Source organism: Geospiza fortis, unplaced genomic scaffold (genome assembly GCF_000277835.1).
Source record: "Geospiza fortis unplaced genomic scaffold, GeoFor_1.0 scaffold962, whole genome shotgun sequence".
In the NCBI taxonomy this organism is placed as follows: domain Eukaryota; kingdom Metazoa; phylum Chordata; class Aves; order Passeriformes; family Thraupidae; genus Geospiza; species Geospiza fortis.
The window spans coordinates 153198-174782 of record NW_005054620.1 but is presented as its reverse complement, the minus strand read 5'-3'; the positions used below and the strand labels follow the sequence as shown (position 1 = coordinate 174782).

The 21585-nt window shown below is 39.1% G+C and overlaps 1 protein-coding gene across 1 annotated transcript in view; it reads right to left on the bottom strand.

The window, feature by feature from the left end:
• LVRN (laeverin) overlaps nt 1-20514 on the bottom strand; it is a 32245-nt gene extending 11731 nt beyond the window's left edge. Inside the window, exons 1-12 of the mRNA XM_031064727.1 lie at nt 20412-20514; nt 16339-16481; nt 14959-15098; nt 12736-12862; nt 10439-10593; nt 8944-9057; nt 6702-6842; nt 6330-6395; nt 6132-6197; nt 4908-5077; nt 3428-3504; nt 1469-1608 (exon numbers count right to left, since the gene is read on the bottom strand). Of these exons, the coding sequence (XP_030920587.1) occupies nt 1469-1608; nt 3428-3504; nt 4908-5077; nt 6132-6197; nt 6330-6395; nt 6702-6842; nt 8944-9057; nt 10439-10593; nt 12736-12862; nt 14959-15098; nt 16339-16480 (1338 nt within the window). The 5' untranslated portion in view covers nt 16481; nt 20412-20514. The remainder of the gene's footprint in view (nt 1-1468; nt 1609-3427; nt 3505-4907; nt 5078-6131; nt 6198-6329; nt 6396-6701; nt 6843-8943; nt 9058-10438; nt 10594-12735; nt 12863-14958; nt 15099-16338; nt 16482-20411) is intronic.
• Between the last annotated feature and the right edge of the window lie 1071 nt (nt 20515-21585).

Below are 21585 nucleotides of genomic sequence, written 5' to 3'. Positions count from 1 at the left end.
GAGGCTGGGTGGAAGCCGCATGTTCTCGTTCCACCTCTGGATACCAAGAAACATTAAATACAGCATGACCATGAGGAACAGATGGTTTGCACAACTGCTACCAAGAACACTTCCCACCAGGAAGCATTGCCACAAAGAACAGACAGTTTGACCACAGTACCACCCAAGGCACTTTGCAAAATTGTGGTTAATAAGGCAGAGAATGCACCCTGATTTTGTGCATGACTGGGGATTGTGAGAAGTTGACACAAAATTGTAGGCACAGAACGATGTGTCTGTCCTCCTCACCCTTCCAGAAGGGATGCCTTATGGTAAGACTTGCGTCCTTGGCCATGCTGAATGTTTTCACTCAAGAAATTAGGCTTGTGATGGCAGTCCTACCGTTAGTGTTATCCACAGCTCTTCTGCAGTTGTCATGGTCAATCCAAAATAACTCCTTTGTTGTCTTTAATAGCCCATGCTACTTGTGAACCTGTCTTGTTTGAATGTGACCAAACCTATACTTAATAGACTATTCCTGCCCCTCCTGTCTGGCCCAGAGTTACATTTTTGCAACCCTGTATGGTGCCAAAAAATGGCCCAAGTCAGCACACACCCAACATCTTGATGATATAGATCTGCCCTGAAAGAAAGAAGCCTAGAAGAAATGAAGCCACTGTGCTGTAGGAAGGTTTCATATGCTCTGATCAGCCTCGTGTCCAGACTCTCTAGAGAAAGATTGCACTGATTACTATTAGGTCAAAAGGTTAAATTTTTTCACTTTTGTTACCAAAACGAATGAGCTGACACTACTACTGCATCTCTGGCTCACTGTAGGATTAGGCAACACTGAGATCATGCAACCCCATATAAAGTCACATTTGTTCTGTACCACTTTCACCTTCAGTTCAGGTTATGACAAGTCAAAGGTGGGATGCAATCTATTCTAAGTCACTGTCTACAGAGGACTGAAAGAGCTCAAATAGAATTCATTGGAACTTCTAGGAAAATTATCCACAAAAATCCAAAACCAAAAATCCAAACAAACAAATCCACAAAACCCTGACCAACCAACCCACAAAAAAAAAAAAAAAAAAAAAAAAGCTAGGTTTTTTTTTTTTTAATTCTACAGGCAGAAACACTATGGTTTGACAAAACATGGAAATAAACTTTCTCACAATTTTCCTTCTTCATAATTACTTTGTACCAGCTAAGGCTGAAATCCCACATTCATACTGAAAGCTCCTTGAGAGAGATTTAAAGGGAGTAGAAGAACCATAGGCTAGTAGCACAAATTTGAAGACGAAATGTCATGTAAAGTTGTCTGGAACTGTTCAGGCCTGTCATCTTCCACTACAAAAAGCCACTGACTAGTGGTGGGTTTGTCATTATTCCAGATTTTCATCAATGTGATTCCAGGTAAAAACTGCATGAAAAAATATATAGAAAGAGTCTGCTCATAAGCTTGAGAAAACAAATATGATCTTACCTTTGGATCATTTTCAAGCAAGTGTGCTAATCTCTTCAAGTTTAATTGGTCATAGTTCACTCTGTAGTATCCACTTAAATTTACATTTAGCAAGATCCAGTCATAGTCTGACTCTGATACTTGCATTTCAGGAAACATTTCTGCAAAGTGACATTAGAATGTATCATTTTGTTTTCCATGCACTGCTTCTTTTGAATTTACAAACAATGGACTTGCTACTCCTCTGAGGTATGAAACAAGTTTGAGGCTGGACTCAAAAAGAACCCCCCAAAAGCTCAGTGCACTTGAGATCTCTGCTCTGCCCAGCAAGATGACTTCAACAAGCCAATGGTTCCTCAGGTACTGAGCACCTTTGGATTCTAAGGAGTAGGCTGAAGACCCACTTTGCTCCAGCCCTTTAGCTGAAAGGCAGCTGTGAGAATTCAGGAAGTTTACTCAACAGTAAATTCTCAGGATGAGAAGCAATATCCTCCCATGCCTGTTGCAGGGCACAGATCCACAGCCCACCTGCTGCTCCCAGCTCCAAAACACAGTGGTCAGCACCTCACAGAAGAACTGACCACCCATCTCCATTTATTCAGATAAATGCAGATCAAGGGGGAAAAAAACCCAAACCTATTAAGTTTAACCAAGAGACAAGTAATCAAAAATGCTTATTTTAAAGAAGATAGTTCCATAGTCCTTTTGAGCTACATCACTCACTAACAGCTTCCTCCTGCATTCCATCTCACTACTCATATGTTCTTGCCTGGTTGACTGCTCCTGAGAGCCTACTGTGCTTTGAAGGAGCCAGTGCAGCCCTGAAGGCTCTAAGCTGCCTCATCAGAAGAGTATTCTGTTTTCACATCCTGATTTGAGAAGGCACACTCTGTTAAGACAGTAAGTCCATACTGGTGAGTAGTCCACAGCCATCAGAGCTCTGCTCTGAACCCTCCAGTGTTTAGACAGAGCAAGTACTGCAAGATTCATCTCGTGGTCAGAGGAATATACATGCATTTTTTCTTGTTTGCCTGTCTGTATACAGTCGAATTAATGATCACTCAAGCTATCTTACTGCCTAAAAAAAAAGAGGAAGTAACTTTTAACCCCTGCCAACACAGGGTGGAGAGCTGCAATGCACACAGCATATTGAAGATTTGCTCTCAAGCATTCCACTGCATTAGTCTCTGCATCTGATTTTGACTCATCTAAAACCTGATGCATGCCTGACTTGCCAAAGCAAAATGATTACCCCATTCTAATGATTATACTTCTTTCTCAAAAAAAGAAAAAAGAAAAAAGCTATTGGAAAGCACTGAGTTCAGAAAGAACTGAATTTTTTATTTGGAGACACCTATAAAATCACTTTCTGTTGTAAGAATTTAAAATTTTAAAAATCCTATTATGTTGATAATTTTAAATTTAATTTGCATAAACAAATTAAATGCTGTTGAAAACATTAATTTTCCTGTTGTTACAGGTATTAATGTCCAATAATATTTGGGTCACTTCCAAGAGCCAGTGTTAATTTTTTCAGTCTTCTATCTACTACTTGAGCTGACAATTTTCTGATATTTCACAGCTGAGATCCTGTCTATATTCAAAAGCTGTCATTAACATCAATGAGATCTGTTGGGGGAAGAATATTACAGAAGCACGAGGACCTAAAAGTTTGGATTTGTGTAAAAAATTATAAAATACTAATTTCTGTGGAAATCTCTACTCATAAAATGTATTGTACCATCTTATTAAAAACTCAAACTTGCACTGAAGTTTGATATAACAGAGAAAAGAATATTATATTGACCTAATGGAAAATCTACTGCTATTTTGTAGCACAAAATCATTGCTATGGATAAACAGAGACATTTCTGTATTAAAGTTTTATCTCCCTATTTAATTCAAATATATCCTTTTTTTAAAAAGACTTTCAAGTGTTCTCATCAGCTTTTAGAATGTGCAAACAAATACATTACTTACTGCTGCTTTTATCTAGCCAGGTTAAGGGTTGTGATGATCCATTTCTCATCCAAGAAATAGGAATGATCCAGGTGTTACTTGACAAATAAAAGGATATGATTAAAATTCTTATATTTAAAAACCCCTCTTAGAAGATGCTAAACGACAGTGCAGATTAGTTCCATCTTACAAGAATATCCATCTACCTTCTGTCCTCTCTGATGCACGCAACCTCATCAGATAATGGTACTTCTGCTGGATCAGCATTTATCTTCTCCAAAAGGGAGCTTTATGAAGGCTTTTAAAAGGCACTCATATCAAGAATATTGTTCAGTGCTAGGTATTTCAATACCATTGTTTTTCTGTTCTATCTTTCCTTCTCCAGGCAGCAATTTTATTCTCTACTCACTTATTACACTTCACCCTATTTCTGGAGACCTTAAAGCTACTTTTCAGAAGCACATCTACCAAACAAAGGTCCCAGGAAAGCAAACAACTGTCTTTCCAACAACTGTCATTTCTTTTCTGAGGGACTGTAAAACTCCTTTCTGGTAAAAGAGATGAAAGCTTCAAATGCCTGAAAAATTCTGTAATATGGGTCCTGGGCTTTCTTACATTCACACAGTAATTTGTGCTTGCTAACTGTACAGGACTTCACACTTGTGACTTAGAATTCCTTATCTGAGCTAACCAAGAATATTGAATGGATTAATGCTTTACAGTTCCTGGAGATCGGGAGCAAAGGAAGCCCTGTGGCTCCTGTCAAAATTCCTTTTATCTGTTTGCATTACCAGCAATAATTTCCAAGGAAAAACTGCTTTGGATTTTGCTCTTTACACTTTTTCCTCACATGACAATTCATCTCATGGGCTCCATCCATGCACCCCAAAACTCATAAAAAGTGCTTCTTCATAAATGCTCAAACCCTAGCCAGGAGTTTCCAAAGTGGGTGACGAAAGGCACCTACTTCTATCATCATTTTCAGACATCTAGTAAGTTTTCAAAAGCCCCAGACACTTAGCAATGCTCATTGACAAGAACTTAAAACTGTTGTTCGGGTATCAGCACTTTCTGAGAAAGGGGTCATTTATTTAAGTATTTAAATGCAACCCTTCTATCCTCATCAGGCAGAAGAGACTGGGAATGTGTGCACTGGAAAGAAGCTAAGCATGGCTCATCCAGGTGCCCAGGCCGTAGACCTAAGGGATGAGGAAAGAAGAAAATGCCAGGCAAAAATCGTGCCTGCAACACACTCATCGCATACGTCTGATTTGGAAAAGTCACTTATTCCAGAGGAAAGCAACTTTTCGAAAAAACAAGCAGAATCTGCAGAACTATTGCAAACTCCAGCAAAATCTCAAACAGATTTTACTTGACTGTTCATCACAAGAAAAAAAACACAAGTTAAAAAATCAGATGATCAAAACATATTGTCTTAACTGAAGCATTTTCTGTAAAAAACAGGGTATAAATATACAATAAAAACACAAGCTAAACATACTTGTAAGAATCAGTACTCTTTCTATTGTTTTTATTAAAAAATTGTTCCTGTCTGATTGTTCCAGAAGTTAGATTTAACGTTAAAACCGGAAACCCATTTTGGCATGTCCAGGAATCCATTATTTGCTTTACAGGTGCTGGCAGCTGAACTTCATCCTGTGCATCTACGACCTGAAAGTGAAAGAGAAATTAGAAATGCTTATGATGAACAGGTACTTACTGATATTGCTTCAGTGAATCTCTGGGAGTGCTCCTAACCTAGTAGTGAAAATAATGCTAAGCAGCTTGCTGGTCTTTGGCTCATGCAAAAAATCAATGTAACAAATTCCAAGGAACCTTTCTGACATCCTAATAAAGACGTAATACTGGCATAAGCCATTTTCAGGAATTACGAAATACTGAGATGACATTTTTCATTCTACAACCTGCTGCTAACCTTTCCCTTTTTAGTGTTAATATACTTACACTACACATCTCTATGGCTATGACAGACCTGACTAGTTGATTTCATTCAAATAGAACTGATGCAACACAAATATTTTTAAGTGTCATAATAAACAAACTGAATTAGTAAAGACAAATTGGGAAAGACATTAAGCTGGAGTCCAAACTAGTGTGAATTGGCACAGTCTTCCCTGGCTTCAAACGTATCTGAATTGCGTATCTGAAATTCTAGCACTCCCATTCTAAAAACAGAATCTGAAACACAAGAAGCCTTCTTTAGAGGACCAGAAAGGTGGATTTTTAAAAAATGACCTAATATTAGCATATGTTCTCTTAGTCAGTTCTCTGCCAAAACCATTGAAGGGTGAAATGCTGAGCTACTGCCCTGAGTAGAGACTCTGCTGGATCTGTGACATACCAGCATCTTTGATCATCAAGCTTAAGGCATCACACACTCTGATCTAGCAAAACCTAAGCTCCGGAGCAATTTCATGTAGGTTTATGTAATTACCATGGAACCCAAAACTTTGCCTGGTCCTGATTTCCTATCTTATCTCTCTACTCGTTGTACTCAGTCCCACTGATCTCAGGTGCAGCAGAACAGCCAAATAAACACTTGAGAAGACATTAGCTGAGGAACTGGCAAAGCAAATTTTATGCAGGAGAAAGACTGCACTACAGACAGCCCCATTCCAATGCAGTCTTCTGCAAACAGTTTATGCCTTAAATTTGGACTGGGCCAAACAGCAGGAAAAGAATACTAGAGATATAAAATGAGTACCATCTGTATGTGGGTCCATAGATCATCTTGATTAGCATTTGAGAAGGAAAATTCTTTCAGATAGGACTGGGAGGAAACAAAGAGAAGCATCAGAATCCATGGAGTTCAGTGAAAACCATTAGCAAGTCAAGCAATTTGTACAACTGGAATTTTTAAACTTATAAATCAAGACAAAGGGGGTTGTTTTTTCAAACTTACAGTAAGTGCTCTGATGAACAACTTTTCAGTCAGGAAACCAGAAAGCATCCAGGTTATAGAAGCCCCCTAGAGTACAAAAAAAAAAGTGTGAGAAAAAATGAACTATTATTGCAATTACTGGTGCAATATTTTTTCAAATATTCCAGAGATGCTTGTTGGTCTACACCCACACTTCATATTTCACAGAGATTAAAAATGTTTTCACCTCTTCCTTCATAGCCAAGTAGATTTGCAACACCCAATAAATTTGTGTGTGTGGAAGAAACAAGTTTTGAATGACAAAGTAGTTTTGTTCAACACTTCTTTCCAAACCTACCTTATACCATTAGCTTAGAATCTGTGAGAAATGGGAAAAATTTTCTATTTTTTTACCTTGCTGTATGTGATGTTGTCAAAAAGAGACATTAAAGAAAATGATCCTTTGATCTTGTCTTCACTCTCTGACAGTGATCGAGCTATTTCACTGTCTTCCCTTAAGACAGGTTGTACAACATGAGCATAAAAGATTTTATCCTGCAAGAAGAAGACAAATCTTGTCATGTGAGATGAACAGAAGATACTAATTTTCTGGAGAGAATGAGGAGTATGGAATTAGCGCTATTGTGAATAATTTGTCTATAAGCAGGCTCCCCAACTCCCTAGCTTTCTACTGAAGAACAAGGGACCATATACCTGACATTTCCTACATGCAGTATCAGTGACCAGTGAAAATATTACATCTTTAAAGTAATGTGGGCTTGGGCCTGACAGTCAGTTACAGTGTAATCCTCAGGCAGAAATAGGCCAAGTATATTAAACAGCAAATGAACAAATACTGAAAACCGAAAGCCTGTATTTCATTTATTTCTGCTATGAATACGGCAGCACTTTCCTCCTAATTTCCCTATTTCTTCTGCTGCAACCCTGATCAATACCCTAAAACCTAAGCTACTGAAGGCACCAGAGTTTAGCTGTGTGGCATTGCTGCTGTCACCCCGTGAGAAATAGGGAAGGAAAGTGGCTCCTCAGAAAATATCTCCTGAGTAATTGTCACCTACCATGGTCAACAGCTCAGGGAAGGGACTGAAGCATGCCTCCTGTAAGAACAGGCTAAGAGAGCTGGAACTGCTCACCTGGGGAAGAGAGGGCTCAGAGGGATCTCTCCAGTGTATGTACCTGAAGGGAAGCTGAGCAGGGCACAGAGCGAGGCTTTTCCAGGGGTGCCCAGTGACAGGACCAGAGACAAAGGGCACACACTGAAACACAGGAGGTTCGCTCTGAGCACCAGGAACAGCTTTTTCACTGTGGAGGTGATGGAGCATTTGCACAGGTTGCCCCGAGAGGTTGTGGAACCTCCATCCCTGGAGACATGCAAAAGCTGTCTGGGCACAGTCTTGGGCAATTGGATCTTTTGTGGCCCTGCTTGTGCAGGGAGGCTGGACAAGATGACCTGCACATGGGCCTTCTAACCTCAGCCATTCTCTGACTCTGTGAACATTTATGACCCACAAAACTGCAAGATCTATATTCTTACACCTGTGTGATTAATTCTGCATTCCCAGGGCACATTACCTAACTGCAATGTATCAAACAGAATTATTGCCCAGTATTAAAATTTACTTTATGGACACAAATGACAACTGCTGATTTTCAGAAAGACAAGCTTCTAAATTAAATGTTTCAATTAAAAAGAAGTATTTATTTCCAATTTAAAATTCTGAGACCTTAACACATTTCACTGGTATTAAAACACTGTTTTGCAGAGAATAAAGTCAGCTGCTCTTGAAGTTCAAAGAAGAAGGTAGGCATATGCCATGACCTAGAAATCCTCCTGACAGAAATTGTTTGGCATATCTTTATTAGTTTCCAATCAAATGTAATTAGAGCTTTGGTGAACGCAAAAAGGAAATTGACAAATGGTGTTTCAATTTAGCTGCATAAAAAGCACCCTGGAGCAACTGCCCAGACTTAAGGCCCTTCCTTCCTTCAGAAGCTGATGGCACCACATACAGACATTTAAGATTGCAGGGGCAAGTGCACCTCATGCATCTCATGGCTGCAATTAGCAGACCCTACGCATCTGTCTCTCAGTTTAACAATGGATAGAGTCTTCTAATATGCTATGGGATTTATGCTTATTCGCATTTGGGCAGAAATGGAAGGAATTCTACCCTGCTGTTGGATTAGCTATGTGCATTGAATTTGTCTTATCTACAACCAGATATCCAGGGACCCAGTGGGGTAAGCAGCTTCAAAATGACCCAGCCTAATCTCTGCCTCATAAAGATAGTGGAGGACTGGGATAATTAGAAAAGAGCCTGGCAGGTGAGGAGGAAAACCATCAGCTACAGCAGGACCCAGCAGAGAAATCTGGGTTTGCTACATGACAGATCTAGGGCCAAACATCCACTCATTGCCACTGCAGAATCCCAGCTGTCCACCTGCTCTCTGCACCGGCCATAGAGGGCTGGATATGATCCCAGTGCCCCCACAGATGGAGACCTACAGGGAAAGAATCAAGACCAACTGGTCTTTCCCCAGGAGCGAAGTTTATAATAGCACTGTTTAATTAACTCCCACCTCCTGCCTTTCCTTTGTACACGATGGAACTTGGCTAGTGAGCGTTGCCACTTACCAGTGAAAGCTTGGGCTCAACAAAGGTGGCTCCCAGGTACTCAAAGTAAGATGCCAGGCCCTCGTTAAGCCACAGATCATTCCACCAGTTCATTGTAACGAGATTTCCAAACCACTTAAATTGAAAGAAAAAATATCTCAAAATCTTCTCAGAGTGCTGTTTTCACATTTTTTGCAGGTTAAACAGCTTTTGCAGGTTAAACACACATAAACAGGCTGAAGTAACTTTATTTAATGTCTGTGTGTAAATTGAATAAAATGCTGAATGTTCTTTCAAGTAGTGAAAATTCAGTAGAAAAAGGCGTATTTTAGAAAAAGTCAGAAGTTCAGGGCAGTAATTTTTAAATTCCTTCACCTACAATTTCATACCATAAGGGTCAACCTCAGTGCATTATGTCATTCTTATAGAAAATTTAATTTTAAAGACTTCTCAATATAAATTAAATTTCTAAAATATCATACCAGGCTATGAGTAAAAGTAGGACATAATCAAGCAATTACAAAATCATATTTCCATGCTCTGAACGAAGAGAAATTGTGAAAGGAATGTCACACAAATAACCATTTCCAAAACCAGCAAATCCCTCTCATGGCAAGTACAAATCTTCCAAAACAGCTGCTGTGTTCTCACATCTGGCATTTAATATTTAACAAAAAACTGATCATTTCTGGATTTATATTTTATTTGCTAATTCTTAAAAACCAGAACTACAAGTTTATTGTAAAATAGATTGTAGTTAACCACTGACATTTATTTAATTGGCTTGCAGTAAAAACACTCTGCTCATCTGAAGATCTGCAAAGTTACAGACATTGTCAGAAAGGCGTAAATGTGCACTAGCCAAGTTAAGTTATTTTTGCTAATTTTACTGACTAAGTGCAAATAGTTGTTGCTCAAGCAAATCACAGGAAATTAAACACTGTCAATAAGGAAGTGCAACTGTATTATCATTCCAAATAAAGTAAGAAAGAATTAGGAAATCTCTATGAAAGCTGGGCAAAGATCAAGCACCAAGTATTTTCATGTTAATTTTGTTCTGTTGTACTATGGGCGGTGTCTTAGAGAAAAACAAATACCCTTTGCAGTATATATGTGCACTGCCCCTACAAAAGGATACTGATGAACTCAGTATGAGTGTCCTAACAAAGTACTAAGTCTATTGTGTGGACAGTAGTGTCATCCCTACATCCCCAGAGTATCTTCTCTCATGGCACTTAAGCACTTGTGTAAGAAAAAACCAAGGGTCCCATTAACAGTTTCACATCAATGAGTCCTGTACCATCAGCATGCAGTCTGAAAGATGAGAGAACCTACTTTTAACATTGCTTTATCAGCAGAACATATGATCAAATAGGCTTTCAGTTCTCTAGTGCTTACACACACCCTCTACTGTTAAGTGATTATTTTGCTTCTATTAATCAGTAACTGCATCATCAGCAACCACAAGGAAACAATGTCACAGGCAAATACATGTACAGAATTTTTTACCACATGCCTGGTGTCCTAGTTCATGCGACACAATTAAGGCAATCATTGCCTTCCTGCTTGTGAATTCATCACTTGGGAGGTTCATCAATGATGCTTCTTGAAAAATCATTAGCCCCCAGTTTTCCATACCACCTGCTCCAAAATCAGGCAGTGCGACCAGATCTAAATTGATTCAAACAGACACACACACAAAAAAAAGTTATCTTAAACATTTTCATAAATAAAATGCTCACAATTTTAATGCTCACATTGGCTCAGCACCCCACTGAAGGATACTACATGGTAGTGCTTCTTTGTGGCATTACAGCAAAACTTGCAAATGATCGCTGAAATTTCTTCTTGTCATGCTTTTCACCTACGATGCCATTCTTTCAGGAAACCACATAATTAATTTCCACAAAGCCCAGATCTAGACTGTATTTTCGACCTACAAATGTTCTGAATTAAAATGGAGGTTAGAAGAGAATATATGTTCACTGCTGGCTGTCAGAAATCTTTCTCTGTGAGTTTCTCTTGTGTTTGGGTAGGATAATAATTACCTTTTTTCAGCCTAGCAACTGATAAAAAAGAAGTCTTGCTCTTTCAGCTGTGTGAGAAGAGGCATCTTTTCCACTCTTGCTTGAAAGGTGCCTTAGAAACATCATCTCTTTATTTACACAGTAAGACTGTCACCTCTGTACTGCCTCTTCTGCCTTATGCACAGGCATTAGTTTTCCAGTTCAAATGTGAGAGCCAGAGAAAACATCAGGGTCTCAAGGAAAGATATACTGTTTAAACTCAGCAGGGAAAATCAAAATTTGGAAAAGGTGTACAGAACATTTAGAAGCAGCTGACCACAAGAAAGCTGCAGACCAAAAGCAAGGCAATTAATGCAAGCATGGTGCTGAATGCCTTTATAGGTAGTCTGCATCTCAGCTGGGATTATTGCCTCCATCTTACAGCAAAGGTATTTCACATTTGATGAAGCAGCCTTTATCCACCCTTGGGGCAGGCGACCTCACCTACAACAGCATCAAAATCAGATGTAGACAAACCCTGGGTTAAAGACCCTGGCTTTAAATGTGCTTTTTCTTAATTTCACATTGAAGTTTGCAAGAGAAATCTCTTGCATTTACATGGAGGCACTCTGATTGGTCTAATTTTACCATTTTTTAAGTGAAACTTTAAAGAAAGACACTGGGAAGTCCAGTGGGTATTGCATGGCATTACAGTGGGGATTATAATGGTATTACAGCCCTCTCTGAAACTGAAATTCTGCCCAGCAGGAAGTCTACAACACTGTTCCTCTACTGTTCCCTACTGTTGTGTAATAATTTTATGCTAATGAATTAATGTATTGACATTGCTACTAAACACAGCAATACATGCATGAAACAGAATAATCTACAGCCCTTGCCTAGCTTGTAAGATTACTAAGACTAGAAAATTTGAAGAGTGTAGACTGCATATATTGCATTTTCCAAAAGAAGTGTAGTGAGTAATTCTACAAGTTAATAGAAATATACAATAATTTTACACATATTAAAATTTATTTCTTTCAAGTGCCAAAATACAGATTTGACAAATCAACAAACTATCCAGTCAAGAAAAGGGGAAATTCCTTTCCCCCAGTCCTGCTATCCTGTAAAATCATTGGCAGATCCAGAATTAATTTTCGATAAGAACTGTTTACTGTCTTCTCAATATTCTACCCATTTCCCATAATATTAATGCTGAAACCCTTGGGAATACAAGTACATGTAGCAAACAAACTGTAGAGTGAAACAACATGGTGCCATCGGTTTTTTTTGACTGAATCAACTTACCCAATGTCCATTTGAAGTAGAAGCAATGTTTTCCTGTAGGCAATCCTCCCTGTTTTTCTGGGGAGGAATGTGCAGGAACATATGCCCAAGGCAAGACAGGAATATACTGAAGAAAGTAAGGAATGCTTTGTGGGGACACAGGCTACATACAGGCAGCATGGATTTACTTCAAGGACATAGGAACTACAACATGTTGTGATCCCAAAGACAGCCCATGTGACTGAACTACACCTTTCTATCCACTTTGTTGTCCAACTTGCCCCTTTTATTAGGAGAATAGGCCTCAAAAATGGGTGGAATGCAAATGTAAGAGTGTTGAGTTACAGGTTAGTAAAAGCCATAAGATAGAAATGAGAATTCAATGATTTGAAGTTTAGGGGGTTTATTCCATGAATGTGGTAAGCTGTAAAAGGAGAACCCTAGGAAAAACCCACAGCTTCTGTGAACATTACACATCAGCAGCCATTTCTCATCCATTCCAGAAAATAAGTCATCTCACCTGTCTTTGGCAGAGGGTAGCTGACATTAAGTATGTCTTCCAGAAATGAAAATATTGGGCCTGTGATATTTACAGCATAGTCAACATACCCATTTTTAACTGCCTCCTTCCGGGCCCAAATACGTATCTGCAATAAAACAAGGAAGAATGCTTTTAAACAACCCTCACACTTCATTTTCTTTGCTTCTCCTCTGTGAGTCATTTTGGAAAAATGCTGTCTGTCCACACCAGACCATTCAATGAAGCTTTTAATCAAAAAAAATCCAACTGAAATTTTACTGGACCTAACAAAAAGCAGCACAGACCCTGATCTTGCTAAAGTCAAGGGGAGTTCCAGTACTTCAAAAGGACAAAGATTTGAATACAACGAGACATAGCAGGAACAAATGAAATCACAGCTTTTATTTTCTTAAGTGGAAAACACTGTAAAACCATTAAGAATTACACATCTTAAAACCAATGTATTCCAGTGAGTGTGTCTGGGTGGCCAGCTTGCATTTAGCCCACCTGAAGAGAGAGAAATAGATGTTCAGAGAGTGTTTGCAGTCCTAACATGCACATCTCTCCTCCTAAACTTTCTCTGAGACCACTGGCCTGCCCTTTGCTGGAGAAAGCAGGCGACATCTGAGCAGATGACATCTGTACTTCCAAGTAATGAAGACCACAGCAGCAAGAAATCTTTCCTCTCCTGTGCCCATTGACTTTGTTCCCATACTGAAAAGAGCAGCTGCTTGCCCAAAAGTGATGGAATAGCCTGAGAAAAGGTTTTTATCTCCATCATATATCTCTTAACAAGAGATGCCTCACCAGGTGCCCAGCAGCTCAAAACCTTCACATTTCTTGCATCTAAATGCAATGCATGATTTCACAAGGAGCTGCACAGCCAAACCCTAAGAGCATGCTTGGGAAACATCAGGATTTAATTCACAATGAAAAAAAATTAAGCATATTCAGTCAAGAGAAGCCCTCTTTTCAGCCAAAGCTTCAGAAGAGATTCAAAGACCCAATCACTTAATTTTGCAAAACCTTAACACAGCATCTTAAAATACTAATCCTAGTATGAGCTTTGAGTGTTTCAGTTTACCAGAAACATCAAAACAGGCACAAGAAACATGCTCACACAAATACTGTGGAGGCATAAACTGAGCAACTCTGTCCAAAACCTAGGGGTGAAATACCCTCCTCCACTCAATCTCACAGAACACAGGTGGTGCCTTTTCCCTCTGAAAAACAGCTCCTTTGAATGCTCTGCTGACTCCTCAGTCCAAGAACGAGGCCCAAGAAAAAGCCACTGCAGCCATAGCTGTAAGTATCCAACAAGTTCAACACAGAAGATGGCAGATCTGACATACCAAATGCAACCTTCCTTGTAAAAAAGACCCAACACTGTGCTTCCTAGACAATCTCTGCACTCTCCACTTACATTGCTCCACCTTTTCCCAGCAGGATGAGAGCAAACTACCCATGAAGTGCTCTCATTTAATATGGAGATAAAGTAAACCTATCTTTAAAAGCTTTACGCTTGAACTTACTATTTATTTTGGAAGAACTTGATACATCTTTTCCCCATTAACTGTGAATGAAAGAAAGGAAGTGAAGCAGCTGCTGCCCATGCAGTACCTTTTTTTTTACAGCTTCTCTCAGCAAGCCTTAGCCATTTTAGTCTAAGAACAAAACTGAATACTCACAGATGAAGAAACTTCAAACCCAAAACAGTCCCTTCTGGAGGCTAAAAGGTATGCATACTGTGGAATAGAAGGTTAATGTACTGGTATACAAAATGTTTGAAATACAGTGTTACTCCTACTGATGTCACCATGCGTCTCCTCAAAGGACCTTGAGGAACAAGGCACTGAACATCAGTGGTTTATCACAGCAGTGGAAATTGGTATGTTTTCCAACTAAGACCCCTAAGAAAATAAGATCATGAATTATAACAAGTACTTTCTGCAGAGTAGCTGCTCCTAGATTTTAACATACGTAGGCCATACCTACTTGTGCAGTTGTATGAAATGAACAAGACAACAATCTAATTGTCCCAAAGGAAAACTTTCTGCAGAAATATCTATGGGACATATGTCAGCAGTTTTGCAACATAAGCAGATAGTTTGGGAATGGTATTTAGCACAGTTAATGTCTGTGATGTCCTCAAACTACATGAGGCACGAGAGGGCCAACTTCTGTTGTAAATTCCTGTAAGGTGTCAGGCAGCCTCATATCTACCTCATTTCCCCGCTCAGTTCTGGTGACGTAATCGAAATCACAAATCACGAAAGCAGTCAAGTAAGTTGACATTTTCAGTGAAGTGTTAAATGTGGTAACTGTCCACAGGCTTCCATTTTCATCCTTCACTTCAGATACATCTAGAAAAAAAGGCAAAGAATTATTAAAACCAAAGTTCTCCCATAATAAACAAGGAATTCCATGTTTTCTGCATGTTTATTTTTTACTGCTTTCTTCAATATGGTATATTCCTGCACTAACTGGTTTCTGGGAGAAGGAAAGCAGCCAGACTTGTTGCTACTGACATGTACTAGAGCCGTGACCTTCCGTCCAAGCAGCAAAAATTCACTCTTGGGCTTCATGACTGAAGTCTTGGAAGGATATCAAATTCCATCACTTTTAAGTTATGGGCAAGCTGAGGATAATTTATCTCATGCTACCTATCTAAAACATACAACCTGTTATGATCAAAATGTTGGTTAGGTCTGCCTAAGAATTATTAAATACTTAATCAGACACCTTCCCTTTAAGTAAGGAGGACACAGGCAAGATTCTTTGGGGTAGAAAATGCTTCCAGTGATTCTCACAGCAATCCCACCTATTATAATTCCTAAGTGACTTCGTTTCCATGCAAATGTCATAAAACTTACTTTTATGGGTGTAGTGGTTTTACAAAACCATGACAGTGGCTGAAAATTATTTAGTTGAAAAATAAAGATTCATGGCATTGAACTGTAAAAAAAAAGAGTTTTTAAGAAGATGGCAAGAGACCCAATGGATTTCTCTAGTAATACTAATTTAGAAAATTTGTTTGGAATCTTATACTCCACAGACATCCCACTTGAGTTCCCAGCAAGGGACAGAAGGGGCATCTCCAGAGTCTTATACTCCTCTTGCTTCTATTCTGCACATACACAGGAGGCTAGAATGTCTCTGCCTGGAAAAAGTATTTTAATTTGTTGTAAATATCTTAACATGTACTGAGAATTAAAGTGCCCCCTTGATGTCACAAACACGGACTTTGCATTTCTGGAGCTGTGACTTTGCTTTAAAATGATGTCACACAGTATGACAGACACACTAACGAAGCAGTAAATACCAGAAATCAAACTCTGTGCAGCCTTGAGCAGGCAGAGGAGAGCGCACCACAACTAACAAAATTGATCAACAGAATGGTTACCATCGGAGACATTAATTATCAATAACAGTGCCCCAACTTTTAAGGTCATAGGCACAGATTTTCTGTGCCTTTTGAAGACACTAGCAAATGGACAACAGAACACTTTTTTAGATGACATAAACTTCTCAGATGAATTGCACCCTTTTTAAAAGTAATGTAGGGGGAGAAAAAAACCATACATCAAGGTGTTGTTTACCTACCAATAGCAGGCATGTTGGAAAGAGCCACATAGCTTGGGTCATGGATAATTCTGATATTAAATGTGGCCTTCATGGCAGGTTCATCAAAACATGGGTAAACTCTCCTGGCATACGTTGGTTCCATTTGGGAGGCAATGAGCATACTGTATTAAAAATACAAATAAGATTAATTCAGCACGCTACAGCTGATCAAAATTCTACATATACATAGAAACAACAAATCAGAAAAAGCAGCAAGTGAAGCATGTAGATATGCAGATTTGGAAAAGATTCAGCTATTATTTAAGGTCATGACTAAATCCCCATACCCAACAGCCAGTTCAGTTTGGATGTTTGTAGAGAAAAGCAGTCTTTTTAATTGCATTTGTTTTTTTTTTTTCCTTGCAGGCCTTTTCCAGATTAAGTATTTGAGCATTTCTATTTTGTTTGCTAAAACAGAGTTGATTAAAGAGATACAGGAGACCGTATCTGTTTACACCTGCTCTTCTCCCTCATGCATGCACTCTTATTAATTAATTACACATTTATAAAACATTGTGATAACTGTTAACTAACTGCATATGCATGCCCTTGCACAACTCTGACAAGTGCCACTAGAGAAGTACCCTGGGGAATGCAGCATCAGTGCTGTTCCAGTGCACTGGCAAGCCCAGAATAATATTCAAAAGGATCCTTTATGCCAAGGAGCTACACCTCACTTGAGGCAGATCTCTGTGGCACACTGTGAGGGATACGCTCCTCCTGTGTCAACCAAGTGAGCTTTGCTCCACCCAGATGCTCAGCAAGTGGGTCCAGTCAAGGTTAATCCTCCTGTGTGAGGCTGTCAGTGAGAATTCAGCAGCAAACCAAAACTGGAGACTGGACTTGTAAATGGCAGGAACTGCATTAATAGTAGAAAAACTGACTACAAATCAATCACTTTACACCATACTATCTGCAGCTATCAGTCTGCTAAGCTGTGCCTCCACAGCAACTAGCTGCAGGGCAGTGATCTCCCCTCAAGGAGGTAGACCTCTCAAGGTTACCCTTGGAGTTGTAAGACCCTTTACCTGGCACTGGACATGGCTGAGCTGTTGACTTTTTTTTTGCATGCAATATTCAAGATTTTTTATAGGAAACTTACTCAATAATCTTTATATCCCATCATAACTATAAGTGTAGAACATTGACTTCTAATCCATCCGTATTTACTAAATACTAAAATATCTATTTGTACTTAATACTTACTCATTGTTAAATATTAACACCTAAATTTACTGTTGGAGTTATCTCCAACTCTTCTCCTCCAACATACACTTGCTGGAAGCAAAAGATAAACCAATGTCTTGTGGCAGAGCTCTCAACAAGCTGTACATCTGAGCTGTTCACATGAGGGCATCCGTACCAAGAATTAGAAAAAATACAAATTCAATGGTGCTCAAAGCTCCAGACCTGTCAGCCAAGCAGTACCAGCAGCAGGACACACAAGAATAGAATAATCTCCTGCTTCTGTGACCTCACTACTACAGGGCAAATATTTTTCTGTTGTAGTTGAGGTGTTTCCCAACACTTTATTCCCACCAAGGTGAGAAACGCTTATTCATAGCACTGAGGCATCCCAAACAAGCCAGGAGCCATCAGGGGAGTCCCCATACCTACAGTGGGTAATGAGTCAGATCTGCACTACGTCCTAGTAATTGGTACAGAAGCAACTAATAAAAATCAGTGCAAATACTGTGTTTAGTTACATTTTGGAATGCCTGTTCAGCCCTATCCAGTCAAGTGTTTCATGCACAGGACATATGCAGAGCAAAATTCCAAAAGGATTTCAAAATACTGATCTGAACAGCGACATGCATAAAGCCTGCACTTCATAGCACAGCCTATGGGATCCTCTAACCCTGAAGCAGCACACATGAGCTCATTCATGGCAGAGCAAGACCTCTGCGCAGAACAATGAACAACAAAACCCCTGCATTGTGTATGTTTGAGCCAGCAGTGCCAGAGAAGAGCAAAACTGGTTTCTGTATCTTTCTGCCTACCCAGGTCCTGGTATGGACTACCACAGCTGCATGCAGAATACTGATTCCCTATTTCAACGGGAAACCTTCACACACTTAAAGCTAGAGAAGTGTGAGCTTCTTCCCTTTTCACTTCCTTTGCTCTTGCAAGTACTGCAGACATGGGTTATCCTTTATCCATAACAAGAGCTCCCATTTTTCAGCATTTTCTTTTGTGTGTAAGACATGATCAGGTGGTTAGTAGGAATTGTCAGCAACAGTAAAAACACATACAGTCATCAATGGTCAAACTGATAACAAAAAATTTCTGTGTTAGATATTCAGTGAAGTTGGAGCTTTGGTTTATTCTTTTTTTGCAGAGGTAAGGTTAAGACTTCTGAAAATTGCTGTCACTCCAAACAGCTTTCCAACCCAGTGCAACAGTAGTGGGGTTAGCTGACCAAGAAATATGGCCAATAAAAAAGAAAGTTCACATGGAACAAACATTTCAGGGACTTCACTTCTCAAAGCTTGCCTTGCTCAGACTCTCCTGAAATGAGAGATCTCCAGCAGTTCCTCAAGCAGAAATCACAAAAACCACTAAGGCTTCTAGCACATGGCAGAAACACAGGACTGCATGACCATAGACAGAGGTCACATTTTCTATCACAGCTGCTGGTTTCAGTGAGGTGCTGAGGTCAGAAAGCCTCTGCAGGAAACTGACCCAGGGTCTACTGAAGACTGGTACGAGTCACTTCAGAAAAATTACAGGACAGTCTGCTGGAGGGGGAAGTTTCCTTGCAGAACAGTAACTGGCTTTGTACTGACAGCTGGAAAGCACTGAAAGTTTTTATATCATTCCTCATCTATGTAATTCATTAGAATCCAACTTTTTCTGTCATTAATACCTTAACAGCCCTTACAAATCACTCAAAATTTATCTCCTCCAAACAAAACCCCTTCAGTGTTTTTGGAACCTATCTGGTTAAGGAAATGGCTGGTAAAGTGATGACCTAAATCTTAGTGAAGGAAAAATAAGAAGATACTATTGCATACCCTTGATTCAGAGAAAACCTTTTTTAAGAAAAAAAAAAAAGCAAAATCATTCAATAATATCAGTTATGTCTACAGGAACAAATAAAAAACTAATACATTACACCTGTATGCAGTGGATTTTCTTTGATTTATTCCATTGTCTAAATATCACTGCCATCTTTTTAACCAGACTGTAATCTCACATTTCATTAGTGCTTTGCGATGAGCTAAGAATGAAAAGGAGAATTTGTCATAAACCCTCTAAACAACTGGAAACTTAATTATACATATTATTCAAATGATTTAAAAACTCTTGTTCTTATTTTCTACTGTTCCAGCAAGGCTGATGACAAATTATTTTTTTCAGATCTTCTGAATTTTATACAGCCCCTGAATAAAAAAAATCAGCATCTAATTCAGTGTTTCTTATGTTGCCTGATAAGAGACCCTTGCAACAAACCCTTGCAAGAGTATTAAAATGGTAAGATAAAAAGTAATTCTTTATTGAGAGCTTCCAGGTGCCTCCACAGTTATGGCCTGTGGGCTTGCCAGTATTGGATTTCTACAATTTTTATAAGTTTAACAAATTATCATATCATATGGACATAGCAAACATTGTCCAATTAGAAGAGCAGTTGGTAAGGTAATTTTTCCCCTGGGTACTGTCTCATTGGAGCTGGTCCAGGGCTGCTTTGCCCTACTTCTTGCTAGGTCTTCTCAGATTCTGACTGGAAAAAAAAAAGTTCTTGTAGGTTCTCTACTTGAAAATATGACTAAACAGCATTTCAGGAATGTATTAGCTTATTCCTCTGAAATGTAAGAGGAGTAAGAAAAATACCAGGATCTGTATAACCACATATAAATGGTCTAAAAAGCTACAAATATATGAAAAATACTTAAAACCCAAAAATCTTTAGGCATCACTTAGATAGGACTTGATTGAATTAATACCACATCAGAGAGCACACTGGCACAGAACTAAGTAATTAAGTGCTTGTTCCTTTCTAATTTGGATTTTTATAGAATTATGCAAATAAAAAAATTCTAGAGTTTTCTTACCTTAAATTGCACAAATAATCCTGTGAACAACAATCAGTGAATGAAGAAACAGTAATTAAAGAAAATAGAATGTGCTTCCTAAAATACTTATTGTTATACTGCACTTTTCTCTAAGGCTTACCAAATTATAACCTTTTTCTTCAAAAAGGGAAAAAAAAAAGGCTGTATAAGGTGATAAGTTGCATTTTCCAGATGTGGCAGATAATGGTATCAAGATTAACACAAGAGCTTGCAGCTAAAAAGCCAGCTTGTTGAGAAGAGCCACACAGTCCTCCCCCACGTCAGTAAAAACTGTTAACTTCATTTTGTGATTTCATGTTATTGCTACTACAAAGCAGCCTCTACAGAGGCTGGAATGTATGGATCTTGTGACTGCATTTTACCTGCTCAAACAAGGAGCCTATGAACTGCTGAGATAAAATTTATTTTAGTGGACTCAGACAAGAGCCAAGAATTCTCAAATTTTAACTCCAGGTTTCCTTTTGACTTGATATTTGCTCAGCAAATCACGACATCTTTGATTATTAAAAAAGAAATAACTTTAAAGACAGCAATTAATCTGCTTCTTCTTCAACTGCCTATTTTGAGAAACTTGTCTTCCAGTGGAAGTACTTAAATTCTAATCTTAAAATTCACTTCTCTTTAGCAGGTTTCACATCCAGAAATGAAAAAGGAAAAGAAAAAGAAAACGAAAAATATTATTTTGAGGGTGAAAATTTTAGGTGATTGACTACTCAATAAGCTCACACTGTCCCAGCACTGATTTTGCAGTTCAAAAGAGGAAGAAAGCATCCTGATAGCACCCACAGTGCAAATCACGGATTGTCTGGTGACAGCTGAACAAGTTCATGTGCAATAGCACCTACAAGGAAGACACAGCTGTTTAAAGCAGCCACCCATCCTACTCCACCAGGCTTTTGAAATTGCATATGGTCAGCGTCTCTAAACTCATGCCCAAATACACAGCCAGAATCCCGGGTATCTTGATTAAGACACGCTCCGCACAGACACGGGTTGAGGAGGTTGGGAGTGGTCAGCGCTACGCGGACCCCGGTGGGGCCGGGATGAAGATTCTGAGACGGGCTCCACCCCCCAGGCGCTGGGCACAGGTACTGTTTGACTCCCTTGCTGCAGACAAAAAAGGCACTGAGACCAGAAGTTGTCCAGCCGGTGC